The sequence below is a fragment of the Dromaius novaehollandiae genome, chromosome 4 (genome assembly GCF_036370855.1).
Source record: "Dromaius novaehollandiae isolate bDroNov1 chromosome 4, bDroNov1.hap1, whole genome shotgun sequence".
Classification (NCBI taxonomy): Eukaryota; Metazoa; Chordata; class Aves; order Casuariiformes; family Dromaiidae; genus Dromaius; species Dromaius novaehollandiae.
Window position 1 is genome coordinate 12,309,970 of NC_088101.1, and position 20,677 is coordinate 12,330,646.

The following is a 20,677-nucleotide window of genomic DNA, read 5'->3' on the forward strand; positions in this document are numbered from 1 at the left end:
ACCTCCAGAAGAATTCTCGGGCATCCTGCTTACGCCACACTTGCCTAGCTGCCTGAACAAACCCACTCCAGCTTCAAATTCGACACTGGCAAACCTTTAAAAAAACAAAGAAACTAAATATCCAGCCAAAACTCTTGCCGTATTTCCTTTTAACTGGAGCAAGGAAAGCCTCAAAAGAGAAACCTCTACTTACACATCATACTCTTAAGGGAAGCATGTTGGCTGGCCTGGTTTAGACCTCCTCACACAAAAGATATCTGAACGCTTCAGTCTTCCAATCAAGCCTTTTACCTATTTCTATAAGGCCTGTTGCATATCCATGGAAATTTGAATTAAAACAGAGAATTTTAGAGTCCTCACGCACAGAATTAAAAACCTTGTTCTCACCAAGAGCCAACTCAAGCGCTTACCTGCTGTTGTGTCCACCACAGCTCATATTGACAAGCGAAAACCTGGCCCTGAATCCAGCATGCTCCGTGATCCAGCATACAGATGCGTATCAGAGCCCAAATAACGCCTTTACAGAGGCTGCCAACCTATCCATGCCACAGCCTCCTCACATCCTAAACCGCTGAAATTTTGTCAGTACTCCAAAGTCTTCTTCAAATTCCTCCTTTGTTAGAAGACCAGACCAAGTTACCCCATAATTCACGGACAGTGCATTAGAGCATCTCAGACTAGTGCAGTGCTTATAAAATGTCCAGAAGTCCTACTGCATCGCTGGGAAAACGGGAGAAGGGAAAGAGGAGATACCACCTAGCAAAAGGTGCAGAAGAATCTGATAACCCTTCCCCCCCGCCCTCCGCATAACTAATTGCGCATCACATACAAAACAGACATGTTTTACCAGACATAATGCTGGCAGAGAGCACCACTCTTCCAGTCTGTTCCAGGCTACCTGGAGGCTCGAGAGCACACCGCTACGAGCACTATAAATCACAGCATGTGACACTCACGCGTGGACTGTTTTGTCAAACACTGAAAAGAACAGAAACTTGCCCTGGGGAAGAACAAACAGAATATGCTGTAATGGCACCTTTTTCAGGATGAACCTGCTACATATATTCTTCTGAATTATATATATATATGACTAAGGCTGTGGGATATCATCTTTATTTCTTTCCTTGGGGGATTGTCCATGTAACTAACTTTGCAGGTGTAGCTACATGACTCAATGCCTGCAAAACGTGCTCACCACCATGGTCCAACTGAAGTAAGTCCCTCAAAATAGCTTTTTAAACCAGCATTTGGAGGTGCTCGAGAGATTCTGAAAAAGCAGAACTCAAGACAGTTCACAGCACATTTACCTAGGGCATGGAAACTTTTAATATTTCAACTCCTGCTTTCTCATCTTCAAAGGCCTTCACAACTATTAATTAATCCTTACAAAGTATCTTTGAAGTAGGTATCATTAGCATCTTGATATATATGGGGAAGCTGAGGCAGAGACTCATTGCCAAAGACCAACAAGTAAATTTATCAGAGAAATGTCCTCAAATTTTAGTTCCATACCTCCTTGTCTCCTTTCTCCTGCTGTAACTCTTTTTAAACCCTGATATACAGAAACACTGTAAAGGTGAGAACTAAGCACCAGAAAAGTTAGCATTTCTGGCCGTCAAACAATAGTACTAGGCTTCAAGTTGTAACATCCTGCTAAAAACAGACACACTGGAGTATGACCATGCTGGTTTCCAAAAGCCAAAATAACAACATAAGAATTAAGATAAAAGCTCCAGCTGCTTCTTAGAAACCAAACCAATATTTCAGCACTCAAAAGCCTTTTCTCCATGACAATCAAAGCATCAAAAGGACAGCAGGAAAAATTAAATAGTACATGTTCAAAATCTACACTGACAAGATTTAACTTGAGCTTTTCTATTTATAACACTGAGTAGTCACAACATTTCTCTTCCGAAGAGAGAAGGTGTGTGAGCCAGGCATCACTTTATTCAGCTCTTACAGTATCAGAAGTCAATAATTTTTCAGTCAAATTCCCACTCATTAAAATAAGCCTGTCGCATCAGTTCATTTTAATTTGGAGGTAACAATCTAATGTAAGTATTCAGTAGGCAAGCACTCCACAATCTTGCGTTCCTTTGAGGTGCCACCACGCAGCAGGTCTAAGGACAAACAACATAACAACCAACATCCAAAAGAAAAAGACAGCAATGAAGCTTCAATCACTTGTTCACGGACAGTGGAGCTGGTCGAGAAATTGAGCCCCTTTGCCGTTTTGACCCCAGGGACCGTAGAGCATCCAGCAGGATGAGAAGCTTGGGGCCTAGCTCTAAGACACCCGTAGACAGTTTCTGCAGTGCAGTTCAACTTGATACTACTTTCCATTAAAGTGACCATGAGACCCTGTGAACAGAGCAGGCTTAACAGCTCCAAATGAGCGATGGTGCTGTCCACCCAGCCAACTCCAATTCAGAAGACTGGAGGTGCTCCAACACAATACAAAGCTCGCTTACGACTAAACATTAAGTAGTATTTGAAGACTGTTCAACGCAGTCTAAGAGCTAAAAGCCAACAAGCGTATGTATAAACAGAGCATGTGCAAGTGCAGAAGTCAATAGCTCTCACCCAGAAAAACATCCATGTGCATAAAACTCTTCAGACACTGTCACAGTATTATTCTGGGCAATAATAAAAGCAACATGCTTCCAGAGAGCATTCCCATCTAACAAAAATAACTTTTAAGCAGTCAAGCCGTAGTGAGCACAACTCTCCTTATAGGCAGGGAAACGCAGGCTTTGCCAAAAGCACGAAGCAAACCAAAGTGGACGAGCCTGGGGATTAGCTAAGAACTGCCAACTCCTCACACAACATAGTTGCTCTCCCAAAAAATCTAAGATAATGGTTGGAAAGCAATTCCAGGACTGGATTTTTTTTTTCCCTCTAAACACAGGAAGAATGGGTTGTGTCAACTTAAAAAACATTCTTGGACACATGGTCTATGGATAAAGAACATATGTTGTTTACTGTTTATAAACTTTGTTGTAGTAAACAAAAACTGAAAAGATTTTCATAAATGGCACACAGCTGATGCTTCCCAGGGTGGCTAGAATAACCTAAATTGTCTACTACACCTGGATTATTACCTGGAATTAAAAATATCAAGGTTAAAAATGGTGAAATTGGAGGGCCTAGAGATGCCCCTTCCCAAAGCTAATACTACATTCAATAACTGAGAGGCCTTCTCTTTATTAAGCAATGTCCTTTGCCCCTTCACGTAACATACCTATCGCCTACCAAAGTCAGTCAGTTGCCAAGGCTACAAAAGACTGATCTCATGCTTTATAACCCAATAAGAGTAAGAGCCAAGCTTCTTCTTTCCAGATTTCAGCATGCTCCTTCTGTAGCACTGTAATTAGGGAAGCTTTATAAAGCATCGTCAGGAATAAGTACGGGATTTTGCCAAAGTAATAATTAGGCTTCCAGACGTTTCTGCTCAAACCCGTCCCCACCGCATTTCCACCGTAGCTCCTGCTCACTCCGAACCGGGACTGCTTGTTAAGCTGAACTTTCAGTACAAACACTTGACTCGTCATAGCACGGAGGGAGCTTTGTCTCCAGCTCCTAGTGACACACTCCACCCCGAGGCTGGCAACCAGCCCAGGCCGCACCTTCCCCTTGGCCAGACGCCCGGGAGGTCGGGGAGAGCTGCCGCAGCAGCTCCCGCCTGGGCAAAAGGCCTCGCTGGAGGAGCAGGCGCTTCTCCCCCCGTATCGCCTCAAACACGCTTCGACTGAGCAAAGCCACGCTGCCCACAACAGCCATCGCGTTGCCCATCGGTCTGGTGGTTTTGCTTAAAAGCCCCAGATCTTTGAATGTGCAAAATTAACGAGAAATTCAGATGTAAAGAAAAAAATATCCCAAGGTAACAGCTAAAAACCACAGCTTTCCACAAAAGGCAGGCTGTCATTTCAGAAGAGAAAAGAAAGGGAAAGCTTAGTTTCGAACACCATAGTTACTTAAAAAAAGCCACCAGCACAGTGAAACTTTTGGATTCATGTATCTAAAAAGCAAGTATCACAGACCTGGGGGTTTTAAGACAATAACCTGATTTTTCAGCTTGTGGGATTGACAATGTTGGCAAAGCAACATGGGTTATTCCTAAAACAAGTGCTTCTCTGGATGCCTGGAAATGGGGTGTCTACAAACCCAGACAAAAGCCTGAATCCCACTTCTTTCTTCTCAGTGAAATACTATATGAAATATTATCTGTTCTTCCCCATCCCACCCTTTTTCTTTGCTACACCATGGAATAATTTTAATTCTCTGTATGCTTTTCAACCTGAACATAGTTTTCAACTGGTGTAGTGACCTTCATTTTTTTAACTGATATGAAATAGCACCTTCTTCTGTCAAAGTATTGACAATGAAACAAGTATTTTCACAAGATTTTTGATTTCATATTCATCAAGGCTGGAAGTAAAACCTGTCCTCTTTCTCCTAGAAAATTAACTGTCTATCTTCATAGATTAAAGTTTCAGAATGATATGAGAGGAGGCAGATTAAAAAGTCATCTTAAAAAAGGTCATCTTCTTTAAAAAAAAAAAAAAAAGAAAAAAAAGAAGTATCACTATACACAGGCCTCCACATGTTCAAAGAAGAGCAAGAGTTTATCAGATGACTCACATCCAGTAAGGGAAGAGTTTTTTCGGGTAGCCTTAAGGAATGGTTTTTGCTTTTGCTTGTCCCAACTATCACCACACAGTGCTGCAGACTGTCGTAACACATGTAGTTTGATTGTTCCTCCCACATTTTTTAACGACTTTTTCTTCTTTTAAGCAGTGTCCTTCATAAAGCGAATTATACAGATTTTAGAGTCAGTGAAATGAAGCAAATTCGGGATCCATCTGGCAAGAGCCGGATGCTCTTACATGCACCGCAACCCAGCTGAAGAGAAGCTTTTGTCCTTATTCCCCAGCAGCCTCTCTCAGGGGAAGGCAGAAGGCTGGCTGATTAGAGGACAGAGGACCGGCCCTCAGAGGCCGAGCCATTTATTTCTTCCATGTGACACCTGCCCTTGCATGCCCTGCAGCAACACGCTTCAGGGTCAAACCCGCAAAAGTTTTAAGCGGCCACAGACCCTTTTCTACAACGGCTAGGCACCTACACTCCTCTGCGTCTCTCTGCCTGTTTTTCCATCTGCAACCTCAGAATATACCTGTCGACACAGGGGAGGCATTATGTTACAATGGTCATGGCTAAAACAACGCCATCCACACAGGTAGCAGCGGGGTTCCTACTGTTGATGCAGCTGCATGCAGCTTGTCTTGCAAGTAAGCACTTCCCAATGCAAAGAGCAGGCTTCCAGATCATCATCCTGTAAGCAGGAAATCATCATCGGTTTGCTATGCTCACGCACAAAGTAAATTCCCGGGTTTCATTTACAGCATGCTCATTTAATACGGTTTCATCCCCTGGAAAACCCTCAAAACAAACAAAATGAATCAGAGTTTCAGTCACTGAATACTACTGGAGCTCTCTCCATGCGCTCGAGTTCAAAAACAGAACTAAAGTAATTCTCCGAGTGGCCAACAGCTGCGGAAGTGACTCAACTGACAAAGCGCTGTCCTCCATAGGACTAACGGTGGTGATGGGGAATGCGAGAAGAGGGACAGGGCAGAGAGACAAAAGGGAGCACAGTTTACAGGAGAATCCACCAAAGAAAAACCGAGATGAAAGGAAAGCAGAAGTACACATGCAGCAAAGCATGCCAAATTGACCTGCAGAGGCAGAAAGACATGAAGACAACAAAAAAACTGAAACATCCACGGTTTAAAATCTCCAGACTGCAGAAAGTCTTCTGTCCCCATTTTTTGCAAGGCATCCGCACAAAACCATGGAAAAGCCGGTAACTTCAAGATCACTGTTTTAAAAGTCCCATACACTCTAAAATGAAAAATCAGTTATAGGCTGCTCTCATTATTAAAGTTGTCTTTATTACTAGATAGGAAAACAATCACTGGTTCATCAGATTAAGCTAGAGGGAAAAATGGCCAATGCACATCATCAGCAGGAAATCAGTAGCATTTAATGGTGTTAGAAGTGTAGATTTCTACCCAGCCAACACAATAATAGCAAGACGTGGAGCCAACTGCTTCCTAACACTCCTATTGTCACAGGTTAAGAACAGCGGCAAGAAGCCAATCATCATGTGGAGATGACGCTCCATTTCAGCGGCGGACACCTTTAAGGAATAAATGGATTATGGACAAAGCGGTCCAAATGCCACTCAAGGTGGAGAGCAGGATTTGATTCTAAACCTGCCCTAGCAGAAACAGTCTTGAACTGATGCATTTTGCCTTGCATCTGCATGGGGTGAAAAGCACTTGTACAGTCGCTGTGCCTCAGATGGCATGCAGAAATACATCCGTTGCATCCGAGCCGTAAGTCTTCCCTCAAGGACCTTTCAGATAGCTTACTATGTCTCCTTTATGAATGTCACTCTACTGTTGCTCACGAATTTCTCCGCACTTTTCCAAGAGCTTTAAGACCACCAGGGATCATTTTAAACAGTTTTTCACTCAAATTTGCAAGCAAGATGCTTTCAGTGGAGACCCAAGTACCTCCATACATTATCCCCCATAATCCATTTGAAATCTGTTAAAAGAAAGCAATGAAGATTATCCAGAATGTTTTACTCCACACTCCCTGGTGTTCACTGACCATCTTCAAACAAATGCATGCAACAGTGTCCTCACTCACAGAATTTGTCTTACTACAAACAGCAAACTGAGGACTGGTCTTAGCTGTTTTGTTGGGTGTTTTAATGAAGTCCCAGTTTCCTTGACTATTTTAATCCTCATATCGTGTCCGTGTGTGTGTGTGCGCCTTGGAACTGCAGGACAAAACCAAAACCAGATTCATTGATATTCTAGTCTCCCAATATTCATGTACTCATTCTTTAAAAAGAGCAGGCTACTACAATCTTAAAGGAGGTAAATACAAAGTATTCCTTCCTCTCTGTTTCATTTTTTCCTGAGAACCGTAGAGAGGGAGTCCAGTATCTTTACCCTTTCAGTCACTAATTAAGTTCTCCACAAACTAAATAGCGCTATTTTCTCACTAATGCTCCCCTCCTTCCCCAAGAAATCCTTATTTCTGTCAATTAGCATTAGCTTGTTTAAAAGGAAGGGCACAGCATGAATTCAAACAAAAGTTATAACTTCACCCAGTTAGGCTTCAAAGTTTAGTTTCCACTAAGGTTCAAACCTCACTTACTGAATGTGCCAAGTAAATCACTCATTAGAAGAAAGAACTACTCTTCTTTTGTAAAGCCTACCCTTTCCCATACATAAGCCTTGGCATTAAAAAGCTATCTGAACACTTATTTCTGCTGTACATGAATGTATGGCACATTTCCCTTTGAAGAAAGGGGACTCAATGAAGTTGTAAAGAGCAGACTATTGGAAGGAGCTGAAAGGCTGCTGAAAAGGATGCCATACATACCCTGCAGCAGGAACTGCTTCATGAGAAATAAAGCCATACAGTAGGCAGTTCTGCCCAGTGGCAAACGAATTCAGAATCAACAAAATTAGACACCTGTGACAGAACATTATATAACATGCTAACAAAGTATACCAACAAGCTCCCTCCTGAATGAAACCCGTAGAGAGATTCCACCCTGCAAAGTTTGCAATCTAAATCATTGGAGTGCATGTCTCTAATCTGTCATATGAATGATGAAGACACAGAACTGAAAGCAAACACAGGAAGAACAACATTTGGAAACTGACGTATTTTGAAGAAATTCTCCAAACCTGCCATTCAGACATTTCCAAGAAAACGCTAGGTTCTGAAGAAAATCAGTTACACGGAGGGAAGATGCCGGATAACAGATGCGGGAGTGAGAACGATACTGCACATGCTATGCAGACGCACGGAAACATGAAAAACAAAATGATGAACTTCAACATCATGCAGAGCATAAGGAAAGTGAAGATTATTTTTTCTTTTTTTAAAGGGGGAAGTAATAATATTCAAGCCCTGGACCAGCAGTCAAAGTGAATACCAACAAGAGACAGAAGCAAATCAACCAAATACAAGCACCCACAGATAGTCGGAAATGAAACCTATAAGTTACCATTACAGAAGATGCAACTAAGCGAATTCCAAAAGAAATGTAAGAAATGTGCAAGTCTGAGGCTGGGGTTTTTTCTTTTAGTAAAGCATCTGATTTTGTTTAAAGAAAAGACACTGGAAGCATTAATAAAGGAAGAAGGTTTACTAAACTGTTTAAGCAGGCATCAAGGAGTTCAAGATCCTTCAACCAGTAATGGAAAACATCATAAAGTGGTCTGGAGAGCTACAGCTCCCTACGGGCAGCCTCACAGACTGCCAGCCTTCTACCGCATCGTGTGTATTGTGGGGCAGAAGGGAAAGAAAGGGGGGAATTGAATTAATAGAGCTGGTGATTAACAGTATTTCCCTAGCTGTGATTTCTTTCCTGTAATACTTGTTCAATTTGCCAAAGCAAGGGCAAAAGCACCCCATACAAAAGGCATACACTATATTCCATGACGTACTGTTCCGTGTGTCACAGAGGCTTCCTGACATTCAGCTAAATTTTCTTCACGTACTTACATTACTAACGCATCCTAAACAGTATTTGTTGTTAACAGTCAGGCCCTCTGAATACATTTAAGAAGAAGGTAGGAAGCAAAGACCTTCAGAATGCAATCTACATGCTGTTGAAGATGATGAATTGCAGTAATGAAAGCTTGGCTCCAATATCAAATTAGTTCCTTACTTGTACACCAAATATAGTGCTTGGAGAACGTGCTTCAAAACATGGATGGTTTCCCAAAACCCTGATCTGTGCTTTTAAAAACCAATGCTTTATGAATGACTAAAGTAAATCTAGTCATACAACCTATGAAATCACAGCAGAGAATCAAAAAGAATTAAAAAAACAAAAAGAAAAGACTAACAAACTGGCTTAAGATACTCTTCAGTCCTTTTAAAAACAGTAAAAAGAATAAGCTGTTAATGTGTTTAGAAAAAAGAAAACAAGATTAGAAAAGGAGAAACTGAACTAAGTTTTAATGGAGTGGGGTCATTTCAACACACTATAAAAGGCTGTCTTTTATTGCCACCCCTACGCAAAACAGACTGATGATCCAAACACTGCAAATCAAAAACACACTGCAATTTCCCAACAGAAACCTCAAAGCATATACTTAAGACTACACTTACACATGATTAATAGGTGCAACAGCATCTGGTTTCAGGAAATAACAATCATTAGAATCGAGAAATAACACAAAGAACAACAGGAAGAAGAAATGGACAGGAGGCAGTAATGAATAATCTAACAGACTTCCAAAAATACCCTCCATTTTCTCATCACAAAGTATTTCTTAAACATCCCCCATATTTAATGCAATCTTGTATGTGTTGCACCTATCTTCAGTAAAGTTTGATTTCACGTTGCAAAGTATCTTATCAAGAAAACCCAACTATCTGAAACATCTTAAGGTGCCATTTTCATTTCCGGTTTTGAACGCTCAGCAAGTCCCTAAAACTATTCCTCCATTCAAGTAAAGCCAAGACAATTGCTGAAGTTGGTAAAAATGCAATTAAAATGCAAACTAAAAAAGTCATATATGGGTTATTTAATTAAGGTTAACACAGGAAGCCCACCCAATCACACTTTGGGTTCAAATTCTTTTTATGTCTAAAATCAGACAACTCAACTTTTTTTTAGCACAAGAGGAATATACCAAAGCCAGCTTAAGCTCATTTATTCTCTCTGTCATAAATAAAGGAATTAGACTTGGGATAGAGACAACAAATTCATGCGTTATGAGTTCTTATCTGCAATGTGGTCTTCTTCTCCAAGGAAAGGAGGAAGTTTTTATACTTCGGAAGTGCTCGTATCCCTAAGACACAATTCCGCAGGTAAGCTCCCACAGTTAACGACAACGTGCAATGATAGGCAACCAAAAATATTCCATAGAAAAGGTGCAAGCTAAAAAGCTTCAAATAAAACTGAACTGAAACATGGATAGGATCACAGGCGATATACAAGAATAACAAAAGGAATGGATTGAAGCCAAGGAACAGCTGTGAACTGGAGGAGGAAAAAGGAGAGAGGAGCGGGTGAACAACACAGAAGCGTCTCCACACAGAAAACAGGACGAAATTTGGAACAATAAGCTAGGGTTGTTGTTGGATTTAGAGGGAGAAGGGGAAAAGAGGGAAGAATGAGAAAAGGATCCTTGTGCTTTGTAAGTTATATCTGTGCAATGTAAGTCTATGTTTCGAAGGACAAGGCATAATGGACCAAAAGGTTGGAAGTTATCCTTAGCTTTCTCCCGAAGACAAACCTAAAATATGCAAGAGAAGAGTGAATGAATTCTCTTCCAAGTCACCAGGAAGTGACTGCTTTTAAATGTCTCGAAATGTAGTTTCAGGGAAAAACTACTTTTACCTTCATGAATTCATAGTGGGAGATTGTTGTTTTATTAACAAAAAACTATCATGTCATATGTACCAATGTAGTAACTGCTGACTCAGGTTATCTGTTTGAGATGGGAAGCAAAGATTTGAATTTAAGAGAACAATTCTGAGATACATAATGCATTTGAGTACACTGAACAGAACTGGATATCAGGTCCTGGAAAGTGTACATTCAGTAAGATTTTAATATTCTAAAATTGTTGATCTTGTTTACAAAAGCAGAACTAAGAGGTAAGAAGTCATTTCAAATTTATTAATAAAGAACCAGCTATAGTTGCATGGATACATGCCCCTCCAGACAACCAACCCATGGCTCTTGTTCCCGTCTCTCAGATTCTTTCCCCAAAGTATCCGCACACACACGAAAAATGAACTTAGCCTTATGGTTATTTCTTTGTGATCTGAGACAACTCAGTCAGAACACACTTTAACTTTGGAGGGAATTTTATGGCCCACTCAGTTTCAACATTCAATACATTTCCTTCCATAAGGAGATAATGCAACAGATGTCTTCCTCTGGAAGAGTTCCTCTTAAGAACTTTAAGAAAAGTAAGTTTCTTGCCCTCAGTTGCCTCATAGAGACTCTAAAAGGGACGCAACAAGTTTTAACTCCCAAATGCTTTCGTGGTCATTTACCTGTGCTGATCTTCCTTCAGCAGAGGATGGTACTTGACACTGCTGCAAATACATCCATCACTACTTCTCTGCAATAATGCTCACGTACTACGCAGTAGGCATACAGGCATTACCATAATGACAGCCAACATTACAACAGTGCCAGAGAAGTGCTATGCAAGTCGAAGGGAAGGAAATACCATGTTTTAAAAAAGCAACATGCACAGAGAAGACAAAGGGAAGCACTGGATCCTGACAATTCCACTCCATTAAATTTAGAGGATAGAGAAATAAAAAATAATGTCTGTGAAAAGCAATGAAGTAATATTCATTTATAGCCAAAAACAGATTCTGCAGCATTTTAGTCCCTATAACCCACAACCTCCCCCGTATGCACTAAAAAAAAATCCCAAACAAACAAACAGTACATTCATTGTTTCACAGTCCTAATAGGAAATGGCTTAGTTTACAAACGCAGAAAATATGGCAAAGCATATCCTGTGGTTTAGCTTGATTCGTGGGTCAAAGGCTTATTGATAGCTTTGACAGCAACATCTTTCTTGTCGCTTATTATGGAAGATGTAAAGTGGCATGATCAGATGCAGCTATTTACTTCTCTAAAGTAAAACAAGCAGTTTTATTCTGCCAGTTAACTTTTTTTTCTTTTACAGTATTGGACGATACCAAAGGTACTGTAGTCAGAAGCAAAGCACTGAGATTAACCAACAACAGACTAGAGCTAAGGTAAAATAAGCCTGAAAAATTAAGTGAGAATATTGTCAAGATCTGAGGGTAAATGCAACAGTTTAATAAAACAGCCAGCCTCAGGCATGAAAGCATACTACCACACTTCTAACTCTTAAAGCTACCTTCTGGTGGACAAACACTTCTAATACTTTATCCTTTCTAGAAGACTATCTCACAGAACATATACACTGCAAGAGGAAGCACTGACCCACAGGCTCTCCTTACCACAGCGCTCTCTGTTGCCATGAGAGCCTAAACCCAAAGCCTTGACAGAAAACTACTAAAAACACCAGGCATCTTTTCAAGGTTAAAAACCAGGTCACGCTACACGTGCACAAACCCTCCGCTGAAAGTGATCCTTGTTCCACCACTACTCTCATCTGACAAATGGAAGGAGCTAAATGCATAGGTTTACTTACATTACAAACACAAACAAGGAAAGACAAACAAGGGTGAACAACTGTGTCATAAAAGCAAACAATTAGGAAGCAATTAAGACCGGACATCCATTGCCATGTAGTATACACAACTTTCACACTGAACAATGCCTTTCTTCAGGTGTCCTTTTCTTCATTTTAAACTAATGCTTCTTTATGGAAAAGGAATCACCTGCGAACACTGAAAAGGAGCAATCACTCAGTTCATCAATTATACATTCCCCTAAACACAGTATTGGTGGCAAAAGTTTTTCAAATGCAATTCCAAGCTCAAACATCTTGCAGCCTGAACATGGTCTGCACAGCTCTGTTATTTGGAGGATTCACTCATCAAAATACAAGGAGCCAGGAGTCAGCATAAACTCAGCTTTGCAGCCCTCCACCACCAACCCTAACTATAAGGCAGCAGCAGTCATGCATTGCTGGCTACAATTCATTTGCTTTTCATCATATGCAGATTTGATCAACTACTTTTTTTTTTTTTTTTTTTTTTAAGTGTATGTCAGTTTACCATGACAAGCGCACATCCCCTCAAAATCACCAGGAAAGAAAAAAAATCGCTGATGAGGGAATAGCAAGAACTCATTGCCTAAGACTCATCCTATAAAGGTAGCAATGCATGCACAAAACCAAAGTTTGAAGGACAGGGTTGATGATACAGCCAAGCTAATTTGATTGCTAGCTAGCAGTAAAAAAGGAAGCCTCCTCCTCTTCTTTTGCCATGTCCACACATTCCTGCTGCTTCCATTACTCCACCATCAACTCTCAGCTCATTCCAGTGAGCCAATACAAGTAGATAAATTAGCAAAAAAATAATCCTACCAAAAAAACAATAGTTTTCTGCTGGTTTAGCTTCCTCAACCCACTCATTAGAAGGATGAGAAGTACCTCAGTGAACTTAACCCCTTCAACAAACTGTACCCTAAAAAACTGTTTTGAGGTCTTCAGGGAAGATAAATGAGGATGGAAACAGAGTGACAAGCACTTTAAAAGGCCCTCTTCAAGACAGCCTGAGAATGTGAAAATGAATTGTACTACAGACAGCACAAGGGGGAACACGAACACTTCTGTTTAACTTCATGCTGTATTCATCGCCATGGTTTCTGGAAGCTTTCTAGTCCATAGAGCTCCCTTCCTTTAAAGTGAGAAACTAGCGGAGCTACAAGCCAAGGGGCAAATCTTTTGACAGCAAGCCTTTCAAAGCAGGAATTAAACACAAAGTTAATGGTATAACTGGAGTGACACAGGCTTGAACAATATTAAACACAGAATTCAGGTAAGACCATACATTTCTACAGGCAGCAATTTCATTACTGCTTTAAGCAATTTTTAAAAAAGTCTTCGCAGTACTTCCTGTGCAGTCCAGTGTCACAGCTGATTCCATATAACCGCTGCCCTCCAAGGAATCCTTCTGTCTTCTCAAAACTCAAAACTCCTGTTACCTAAACTTTTTAAAGAAGAAGTCCACTTGCACAGGACAGATAAAGCAGGTTTTCCAGCTCTAAGCCAACAGTTTTCTACAATTTTTTAAATTGCAAAATTTTCCTCCAGCTCCCACCGAGCACTGCAAAGAAAACTTCCCAACCACACACAGCAGACGTGTCATTGGGCTACTGTTTCAAGCACCAGCTTCCCAGTGTGTTGGAAGGACAGAAGCCATCTTTCGTCTTATACACCACAGGAAGCCAAGGCGAAGAACCTGCGGAGGCAGAAAACCACGCTGGCAGTAAGTTGGCAGTTCTCGCTCCCATTTACTCATAGGCAAACTCGGGGACCTTTCATTGCCAGTAATGCTCCAAAAGAGAACCAAACATCTCTAATGGTACTAGTTAAACGAAGAGTGGCAAGAAAACACATTTCTGTGGCAAGCACCTTTGCCCTCATCTCTTAAATACAAATGCAGCTTACACAGTAGTATTACACTGGTCAAGCCACAAACAGAGGAATACATCATACTCTAATGTAAAAAAACAAATGAACAAAACCCAAGAAACAGAAGCATCCAACTGCAATAAGGGTAAAGCCACTTTTTTTAAGATAGAGTGAGTAAAAATATCTGACTATTTGACAAGTGCAGACCTCCCACTTCGAACACTTGGTAAATGCCTACACTTTGATTTTCAAAGACCAAAATTCCAGTTCAGAAGTGCCTCTGAGAGTCCCTGATAAAGAGGAGATAAATACCGCGTCTCCAGCTGCAACTACAGAAGACAAGGAGCACTCACAAAGGACTCAGCTGCTCTCCAGCTAGAGTTGCCATTAAATAGTTCTGTAAGGCTGAAGGATACTGCCCACGTTAGAAACAGCTTTCATTTAACAAGCAGTAAGTCAACCTCTAGGAAAGCTGAGAAAGGGAACCATGATGTTCTTCAGGAGCAGGAGCAGACTGGGAAAGCAGGAAGGCCATAATGCCTGTCAATCCAGAAACAAGCACACCAGCTCTGATTTTGATATTAATCTGCAAGAGATGTAAGGAAAAAGTAATGCCCCACTGCATCTTCTGCATATACTTATACACACAGAAAATATGCTTTACAATTTAAAAAAATAACCCACATGCACCACCAAAGGAAACTGCTAGGCCTTGCTTATACAAGACTGAGAAATATGAGGACAAGATCCTTGCAAGCACATCTTTCCCCCATTTGGTTTACAAGTCGCCTTCAAGCGGACTCGTAAGTGTACGTACCCCAAATTAACAGTTACTCATCCACACCCTTGTATACTGTTCCCTTCAGCTCCTAGCCTTCAGTTATGACTACTTACATGAATCCAATTTCAAAATTCCTTGAACTCCATGCAGTGGAAGTTTGTAAGAGGGACTTATGAAATACGGAGAAAAGTTTTTTCTTGGCTTTTCTTTTCTCTCTCTCCTTTTCTTTTTTAATACAGTTTTACAATCTTCAACAATAAAACTTTTCCTTTCAAAAATAATTTATTTTTATGTAGCTTCTTTTTTACGTAAGTTTTACCAGCGTAGGATAACGCAAGCGTGTTACCATATGGCACGCCTACCAGAACTATCTTTAATTTCTTCCTTGGAGATGTGAGCTACAGTACCTGCAACCATGCTGTAATTTCCTTTTAGAGACAAACTGTCAAGCTGAGTTTTTTGGAACTGAAGATGTTTCCAGTGCTTTTTTCTTTCTCCTTTTCTTTTTTCTTTTTTTTAAGATTCAAGATATCCTATTTAAACATTGTTGATGTTTACAAAAAGTGTTTTCAGAAAGGAAGAAAAAGATCATAAAGACAAACTGCTGATGCTGAAAATAACAACTGCTGTCAAAATCAAATTCCATTAATTCAGTGACTCCTCTCAAAGACAGTCTTCTTATAATGTTATCCATAACAAGAAAAGACAATGGTTTCCCTTGATTTTTTTTTCCCCTGCATGTAGCTTTATATGTCACAGGCCCTAGCAACAGAAAAGAATAGCAACGGATTTGTCTGCAGACAAGGACCATGCAATGGGCTTTTGAGGGGGGCCCCAAGCACCCTGTGCAAACATTATCTGAGCACAATTGCCCTGTTATTTGACTGCAAACAAGTCTGCAAGCAGAACATGGCTTCTGATACTGTACTTGACTGTCAAACTGACAAACTACAGCCAAGTTACTGATGATAAACCTGTGTGACAGGTTCACTGCAATTTAGAAAGTGTTTCTAATAGGTGTACAATAATACCTTAATCTGGTGCATCTTTACTATGAGCTTGAAATTGCGTTCACAAAAAGACAACAATACCAGTGAAGTAAAGAAAACACAAAGAAACAACTTTGTTACTCCACACCCTGGACACCCTGCCTACTGTGAAAAAATGGGTTTTTTTGCAGCACAGAATGCAAACATGAGCTAAGTGTGTTAAAGTGTAAACATATACAACCACTGTCATTCAATGACTCAATGCAGATAACATGAAACTGAAGTTGGAGAAAAGGTCATACTAACTTTCCAGATACTAAAAGAAAAAAAAAAATCTTGCCAGTAACTAAGAGAAAGTTTCCCCTGGCTCCCCTGAGGCCTAACAGACGTCTCCAAAAATTATTTTTTAAATCGATATCTAGAGTGCAGATGAGCAAATCAGATGCCGTCCACCCAACTCTACCAACAGCTAAAAAGCTATGCCAACGTTTCTAGCTTTGCCATGCAGTAACTTCAGCTTTGCTCTCTATTTTCCAACCAGCAGGGCTACGTGAAACAACAGAGGCAAGGCTAAAGGTTTGCTTTCCTGGGTTTCAGAAGGGTCTGGAAAAAGAAACAAAAAACTCATTACTGCCTTTGACAGAGTGGAGAGCTTCATGCTTTTCAGTTACCAGCTAGCCAAATGCCACGGACCGCGAGGCTCCCTAATTTGCAAACCAGACTCCCAGGGCACCACGGTATTAAAAATCCTGTCCCCCTTCTCCGTTGCAGCAGCTGAGAATTACGAAGGAGGGGGACAGCTGGGCTCCTCATTAGGAGCACAGCGCCTGAGTCCACCAACAATCATTTTGTATCTGCCTCCCTCGACCCCCCAGCTGAGAGGTGCCTTTCCAGTCTCTCCTGGGGTAAGACAGGACCAGTGCAGTCACAGGCATGCCGGTTCGGTACGGCCGAGTTACAGGACAAACGCAATGGAGACAACTACAGCGGAGCAAGTGCTGGTCTCCATGAATACACAACTTACCAGAACACTCCGGTTCCCAAGATAAAGTATGTCTGCTAAAAGCAGGCTACGCACACATCTGGTGATTATCAATATAAGCCTTTAACAACTGTCGGATAGGCAGAGTCTCCCACGAACTGCACACGCTTATCTCCAAACGCACCAGCCCGCCCAGCAGGGCAAAGGCCTTAATGGAGCGGCACTCTGCAAGAGTGCCTTCTCCAGCAGCTTGCATCTCCCTTCTTTCCCTAGAGCACATCTTCGCTAATTAATAGGTCACTGAACCGGTTTGCGTTAATTGTCATAAGCACCTCGTCCTCGTTCCCAAGGGGAGGAACCAAAGTTCATTCAGTTGTTGCCTACGAAGCAGAGGAGCAAAACCTAAGGCTTTGCACACACCTAAATCGCCGCTAATGCCTGCGGGAGCTCTGTCGGCCGCGGTAAACACAGCCGCCCTCTCGCCGGCCGCCACGCACTGCCCCGACCGCGAATTCAACTTCTAACGCCGTCCCTCTTCCCCCTCTCTCCCGCGGACCACAGCGCGATGGGCAGCGTTTGCGGCCCGCGCGGTGTTCGCTATGATTTAAAAACAACAACAAAAAAAAGACTCCAGCAAACCAGTGCTTCTGCCCCGAAGCGCGCTTCGGAGAGGTCTCCCCTCCCCGAGGGGCCCTGTGGCGACACCGCGATTCGGGCGCGCCGCCGGCAAGGCCTCCCCCCCACCCGCCCCGGCCCGGCCCGGCCCGGTGACACGGGCTGGCGCCCGGCCGCCGCCGCGCTCCTCGCGCAAACGGAGCCCAAACGGCCGCTCCCGGCAACGGCCGCGTCCTCCAAACGCCCTCGCGGCCCGGGCGGCGCGCGGGGCAGCGGCCGTTGGGGGCGGGCGCGCGGGGCAACGGCCGTTAACGGCCGCCCGCGCGGCGGGGCCGGGACACAAAGGGAGCGCGCAGGGCGCTGCCCCGCCGCCGGGGCCGGCCAGGAAAGGGCCGCCGGTGCGCGGCCGCGTCCCTCGGCCGGACGGGACGGGGCAGAGGAAGAGGAAGGGAGGCGAGGGCGGGGGAGAAGCGGGGCCGCCTCCCCTCCCGCCGCCGCGGCCCCTCGGCGGCTACTCACAACAAGAAGCTCATGGCGATGGCGGCGGAGCGGGACCGGCGGCTGCCTCGGCTCGGCTCGGCGCGGCTCCCAATGGCAGCGGCGGCGCAGGGCGGGCGTGTGCCGGGAGAGCGCCGCGGGGCGGGGACACGGCCCGCCGCCGCCGCCTCCCGCCGCCATCGCCCCCGGCAAGCCTCCTCGCAGGGCCTCGGCCGGCGGCACAGCTCTCCCCGCTCAGGTCTGTCTCCCCCCCGCCCAGATATCCCCTTCTCCTCCCACCCCCCTTTTCCCGCCAGACGTCCCTCTCCCCGTGTCACCCCTGTTTTCCCCTCAGACACCCCCCTTCTCTCCCCAGACTTCCCCCATCTGCCCCTCGGACGCCCCTGCGCTCCCCTCGAACATACCCTCCTCTCCCCACAAAGGCCCCTCTGGCTTGCAGACAGCCCCTTCTGCCCCCAAACACCCCCCTCTCCCCCAGCGTCCTCCCAGACACCTCCCTCTCCCCCCAGAGGCCCCTTCAACACCCCCCTCTCCCTCGGATACCTTCCCTTCCCCCAAAGCCTCCTCTCTCCCTCGACACCCTGCACTTTTTCAAACGTATCCTCCTCTCCCCTTAAACATCCCCCTCGCATGCCCTCCATGGTTCCCCAAATTCCCCGCCCCCCAGACACCCACCTCTGCACCCCGCAGCCACAGCCCACAGCCCCTCAGGTGCCCTCCCCCCCCCCAGCACTCGCAAAGGGAGTCGGGGCCACAAGCAGGGCACTGAAGGTAGAGCAGGACGCAGCCCCTGGCCAGCCTCTGTCCTTGGGTAAACTGTAGCACCACTCTGGGCCACAGTGTCCCAGCTGTCACCCAGGGATGCTTCATGGGCACTAATATAACATGAACGAGTGCAACAGCCTTGGGCGCTCCTGGCAGCAAGATCCTTTCACCGTCTTCCCCTGCCTCATAGCCTGTCACGGGGCTTCTCAAAAGCAAGGGGTCCCAGTGCCTCAGGTGCCTGTTTGTGTGGCCTGTTACTGTATGCTGACTTAGGTACACCACAGAAATGATGCTGTTTCTGCCCCTGCGAAGCCTCAGTGCAAGCCCTTGGCAGGGCAGCCCCCCCCCCCCGATTTGGTGTGGAGATATGTTCCTGGCTGTGACAGCCACTGCTGGGCACAGTGTGAAAAGAGCCCCGTGGCTACTTACTAAGCGTCACAGGACAGCCGTGAAAAATGCCTGAGCAATAGTGTGGACTACCACATTCCTCCTCTACCTCAAACTGCTTCCCTGACATCCAGTGGAGCGAATCTGCAGGATACAGAAGCAGAACGGTTCACACTGCTTTAGCGTTTCATGCAAGGGATTCAAAACCCATTACCCCTTCCAAGTTGCCTTATGAGGTCAATAAATGACACTGCCCTCACTTTGTAGGTGCACCACAGAGGGGTTTAGCTACCTAATCCACAGATAACCAACACAAGCACAAAAAGAATAGAGGTATCTTATCTCCTGCATTTCTGCCCTCTTCATGTAGTTAGTCCTATTTTCTTTTTAAATAAATACCTAAAAATGACTTTCAGTACTTTCAGTATTTCAGAAGTATAAATGTTTGATTTGCAAGCACTCTTTAACAAAGTTGGCAGGCAGTTAAGGAAAAGACACACCTCTAAATAAAGATAGGGCCACTTGCGAGCTACTGAAGTTAAATCAATCAAGCCCTGCCTTCAAACCCTTGGCAAGTTTTCAACATTGCCTCTACCTGACCTCTGCCCTGAACTTCCTCACCATTCGAGGAGTGTAGGTTAAAAACTGTGTCCTCTCATGTGTGGAAATTTCATATACATAATAGCACAATTTCAGCATAAGAAGTTTTCAGAGTACGTGCAACTGCATCTTGCTGGGACATTCCCTTAAGTTGAAACTGAGGGTGCACAGCACATTTCAAAAGATGTCCAACAACTCTTTAAACACTAGGCGACAGCTGCAGGCTGTATTTTTGGTTTCTGGGGGCTATGCTCTGGGAATTCTTACCTTGCACTTCCAAATCAGGAATGATGGTCGTAATTTTTTTGTCTCAGATGTTCGAGGGGAAACAAAGATAGACAGCAGCATCCAGAAGGCTCTAAAATAAAGCATTATATTCATATCAAACAAGGATCAAAACACTCTACTTAGCTACCTCCAAGGGCCACTTCATAGCAGAAGTTACGATCCAAGGGTGTAATTTCATGTGAAAATCTGCCTCTGTTTGGGTCAGTAAAATCCAGCTGGATTTAGGAGAGGAAAAAGGGCAGATGGCACACCGTGTTCCTGATGTTCCCTGCTGTGCTAAGAGGGCTGCACATGCATGTAACCTCACAAGACTGAGACTGTGCCAGGTATGCCACAGGAAAACCCAGTCACTTTCAAGTTTGTTACCTGGCAAATTTAGTATGTTGGAACATGCTAGGATTCCACACAGAGTTAAGTTTCTGTATGGCAAGTCTGGGGTTTCTCACAAGTATAATACCTGACAATACAACAGTGAAGGCCTCTGCTTTTCTCATGCTTTTAAATGCTGAAACTGCATTTTCTGTATTCTGGTTCTGTCCTCCAGAGTAAGTCATAATGTCAGGTCAGTGTGATTCTAAGTAAACAAAAATTATACTAGTGTTTTTAAGGCACTTTTAAAATCAAGTGT

General features: G+C 43.7%; 1 protein-coding gene across 1 annotated transcript in view; it reads right to left on the bottom strand.

Annotated features, from left to right (window-relative positions):
• The window catches only part of MOB1B (MOB kinase activator 1B), a 43,160-nt gene extending 25,006 nt beyond the window's left edge, over positions 1-18,154 (bottom strand). The window contains exon 1 of the mRNA XM_064510432.1: positions 18,031-18,154. Within this exon, the coding sequence (XP_064366502.1) occupies positions 18,031-18,044 (14 nt within the window). The 5' untranslated portion in view covers positions 18,045-18,154. The remainder of the gene's footprint in view (positions 1-18,030) is intronic.
• Positions 18,155-20,677: the final 2,523 nt, after the last annotated feature.